The sequence below is a fragment of the Anopheles funestus genome, chromosome 2RL (genome assembly GCF_943734845.2).
Source record: "Anopheles funestus chromosome 2RL, idAnoFuneDA-416_04, whole genome shotgun sequence".
Lineage (NCBI taxonomy): Eukaryota > Metazoa > Arthropoda > Insecta > Diptera > Culicidae > Anopheles > Anopheles funestus.
Window position 1 is genome coordinate 51,280,454 of NC_064598.1, and position 4,191 is coordinate 51,284,644.

The following is a 4,191-nucleotide window of genomic DNA, read 5'->3' on the forward strand; positions in this document are numbered from 1 at the left end:
CTATTCCAGCTCGCTCGGAAGAGATCTGTTTTATTTGTTTTTTTTTTTTTGTGCTTCATGCATTGTTGAGGTAGCATGACTGATAAGAAGGTTTCCGGTAGGTAAGGATGGCGAAACCTAGCGCGTCTCTAACCATCGCTGGTCATCTGCGCCTTCATATGCCGTTATTTCTATTGCAGGATTTTCTACATACCGAGTGATTTAGCGTGTTAGATGTTGGTCCCCGTGTGTGTGTGCGGTTTGTAGAGTTAAGAAATTAGTTCATAAGTATAAACTAGGTTAAGATTGTAATTAGTATGTAAGTATTGGTGACGCAGCACACGCATCATACGGTCACCCGTAATGTGCGTACAGTCAGTTGAATAAATGCCACGAACAAGTACACAACAGATTGGCGACGAGGATAAAGTCAAAGAGTACAAAAGTCAAATGGCGAAACAAGTGATCGGAACAGTGCAGCCGTATGTGTTTGGAGAGGAAATAGAAAATTACCTGGAAAGAGTGGATCTTTTTCTGGAAGTGAACGACGTTGAAGACGACAAGAAAACGGGGTTCTTACTAACGATTGGTGGCGCCGAATTGTTCGATGTGGCAAGGAAAGTGTGCTCGCCAAAAAACCCTAAGGAGATAAAGTACGATGTGCTTACAAAAACATTAACATCGCACCTAAAGCGCAGCACAAATGAAGTGGCGGAACGTTACAAATTCCGCTTGGTGTTTCAAAAGGAGCTATCGATAAACGAATACATTATCGAATTGAAGGCGGCCGCACAGTTGTGCAATTTTGAGTCATTCCTTGAAAAGGCGCTACGTGACCAACTAGTAGCCGGGGTCACCGACCAGGAGCTGAGAAAGAGACTTCTCTCAAAAAGCATGCTCACATACGAAAGTGCGTGCAATGTGGCATTGTCCTGGGAAGCAGCAAAGCGACAGAATGATGAGATGAACCCAAATGAAGCACAAAAAGAGATAGCAACAGTGCGAACCAAGGCGACCAGCACACCAGCTAGATCAGCGTCGGAAGAGCAGGACGAATGTAGGCAAGCGGAAATGGCGGCGTTACGACGTACAAAATGGAATAATTATTCGCCTGCCGCACGTGGTGAGCGAAATCGAGTAAGCAGAAGTACAAGAAGTGTATTGTGTTATCGGTGCGGTAGACACCATGATTCAAATCAGTGTCCAGTTAAAGCGTGGAATTGTTATGCGTGTGGTAAAACGGGACACGTCGCATCGTGCTGCAGGAGCAATCGAAAAGGCATGAGAGCCTTCGAGGAGGAACAAGAGGAAGAAGGCGTAGAACATATGGGTACAGTAGTGGCATTACAAAACGTAAATGCAATTGGAATGGGAAATTTACCAATTAAAGTATCCTTATTTTGTAGAGATGTACGACTAGAATTTGAGATTGATTGTGGGGCCTGTACCAGTGTGATACCAGAAGAAATTTTTCGTAAAAAATTTCACAAGCACGTTTTAGAAGAAACGTACGTTACGTATGTATCTGCGACCGGACAAATAATACGACCACTAGGAAAGTTTAATGTAAAAGTACGAACTAAAGACGGGAAAATAGGCGTATTGCAAATTACAGTAATTCCGGCACAAAGAAAAGTAAATTGTTTGTTAGGAAGAGACGCCTTGGATTGGATGTTTCCCACCTGGCGAAGAGTATTTCAAATCAATGCGCTAGAATCAAATCAAGAGTACGATATACTAAACGAAATAAGAAAACAATTCCCGAATACTGTGAATAATAGTGAAAATAGTATGATAACCGGTTTTGTAGCCAATTTGATTCTTAAACCAGATGCAACACCAATTTTCCATAAGGCTTACACCGTACCGTATTCCTTAATCGATGAAGTTGAAAATGATTTAAATCAGTTAGTTAAAGACGGAATATTAGTTCCTACCGAAACGTCACAATGGGCAAGTCCAGCTGTTATAGTTAAAAAGAAAAATGGTAAAGTTCGAGTTTGCCTCGATGGCAAGGTTACCGTGAACAGAATGTTATCCACAACACACTACCCTTTACCACATGTAGATGACATACTATCCAAAATTTCCAAGTGGAAATATTTTTGCAAATTAGATTTGACTGCCGCGTATTTGCAAGTACCATTATCAAAAGCCTCACAAGAAATATGTACAATCAATACCCACAAGGGATTATATCGTTATACACGCATGCCATGTGGCATCAGTTCGGCACCAGCTATTTTTCAAGGAATAATAGATCAAATTCTGTTGGGGTCACCAGGAATGGCCTACATAGACGACATACTAGTAGGAGGAGCGACGACAAAAGAATGTAAACGCAATCTTTTTCTGGTGCTAGATAGGCTAAACAAGCACAGAGTAAAGTTGAATTTAGAAAAATCGGAATTTTTTAAATCTAGTATTGATTACCTCGGATACAATATCTCGGCAAGCGGCATAAAACCAAATCTAGATAAGGTTAAGGCGATAGCGGAAGTGGCAAGCCCAAGAAACGTAAATGAACTACAAGCATTTTTGGGATTATTAAATTTCTACCGTAGATTCCTACCCAACTTGTCAGCTCAACTTTATCCGTTACATGCGTTACTAAAAAAGAATACAAAATTTAATTGGGATAATAAATGTGAGGAAGTTTTTCAAGAAACAAAACAAATGTTAATAAATCATAAAGTCTTAGAACCTTATGACCCCAGTAAACCAATAGTGTTAGCTGTGGACGCTAGTCCATATGGAGTGGGAGCGGTGTTGTCTCACGTCATAAACAAAATAGAAAAGCCTATCGCATTTGCCTCAGCTACACTTACCGAAGCGCAAAAAAATTATGCTCACGTACATAAGGAAGCGTTAGCCGTAATGTTCGGGGTAAACAAATTTCATAAATATATATTTGGGTTCAAGTTTAAGTTAGTAACCGATAATAGCGGAGTTAAAGAAATTTTCAACCCAACCAGAGGAACTTCTTCGATCGCAATGGCTCGTTTACAAAGATGGGCCTTGACCCTTTCAAATTACGATTATGTTATTGAACAAAGACCAGGTACAATGATGAGCAACGCAGATGCTATGTCAAGGCTTCCGTTAGTGGAAGCACCAAGTGTTGAAAATATTCAGTTAGGAATAAAGGCGGTTCAAGAAAGTGGGCTATTAAATGATGTTCGAATACGTTACAATCAGCAGGAAGACCCTTTGATTAAAAAATTATATGAAAGAGTAAAAGGCGGCTGGACGCATGAACCGGACTATAGTTTAAAACCATTCTTTAAACTCAAAACGCATTTTGGATTGGAAGACGGCATTTTATGTTTTAACGATAGGATAGTAGTACCAGAAAGCCTAAAAAGTCTGACGCTAACAAACTTACACCAAAATCATGAGGGTATAGTAAAAATGAAAATGAACGCACGGCAGCACGTGTGGTGGAAAACCATGGACAAGGATTTAACAGAATTTGTAAAATCGTGCAAAGTATGCCAGTTACGTCAAATAGTGCCAAAAGAAGTGGTAGTAACTAAATGGCCAAGAGTAGAAGGGCCTTTCCAAAGGGTACATTTGGATCTTTTTTATATAGAAAGCCGTACCTTACTCATAATAGTAGATGCCTTTTCAAAATATATAGACGTTAGACTATTAAATCTTTCGCGGGCGTCCGATATCATCGAAAACCTAGAAAACTTTTTTGCATGTTTTGGATTGCCTCAGGAAATCGTGACCGATAATGGTCCACCCTTTAATTCGGTTGCTTTTGAAAATTTTCTAAACGTGAGAGGTATAAAGGTATCGAAAGCACCCCCATACCACCCGCAATCAAACGGGTTAGCGGAAAGAGCTGTTAGAACAGTAAAGGAAGTCATCAAAAAATTTATGATTGATGATAAAGTAAAACATCTATCCCTAACTAGGAAAATCAATAGATTTTTAACAAATTATAGGAACACACCGTGTACTGTAACGAAAGTCACGCCAGCCTCACGAATATTTAGTTATGTACCAACCACTATAATGAATTCAATGAAACCTAAAACGGGAGCGACACCTCTTAAAAAATCACCAATGAAAAAGCAATTTAGTAAACCTAACGTAATTAATACGTCGTATATGACAAAGACGGTAGAATTTAAAGAAGGAGAAAAAGCCCTATATAGAAATCATTTTAAGGAATTATTTAGATGGATTCCGGTTACTATTTAC

General features: G+C 39.4%; 1 protein-coding gene across 1 annotated transcript; it reads left to right on the forward strand.

The window, feature by feature from the left end:
* Positions 1–237: 237 nt before the first annotated feature.
* Positions 238–3,241, forward strand: LOC125761677 (uncharacterized). Its single transcript, XM_049423031.1, has 2 exons — positions 238–1,309; positions 1,386–3,241. Exons 1-2 carry the CDS (start codon positions 367–369, stop codon positions 1,397–1,399), a joined length of 957 nt encoding a protein of 318 aa, XP_049278988.1. The 5' UTR covers positions 238–366; the 3' UTR covers positions 1,400–3,241.
* Positions 3,242–4,191: the final 950 nt, after the last annotated feature.

Bases quoted from the DNA above. Each gene is read 5' to 3' on its own strand.
- LOC125761677 (XM_049423031.1), top strand. From the start codon at position 367: ATGCCACGAACAAGTACACAACAGATTGGCGACGAGGATAAAGTCAAA.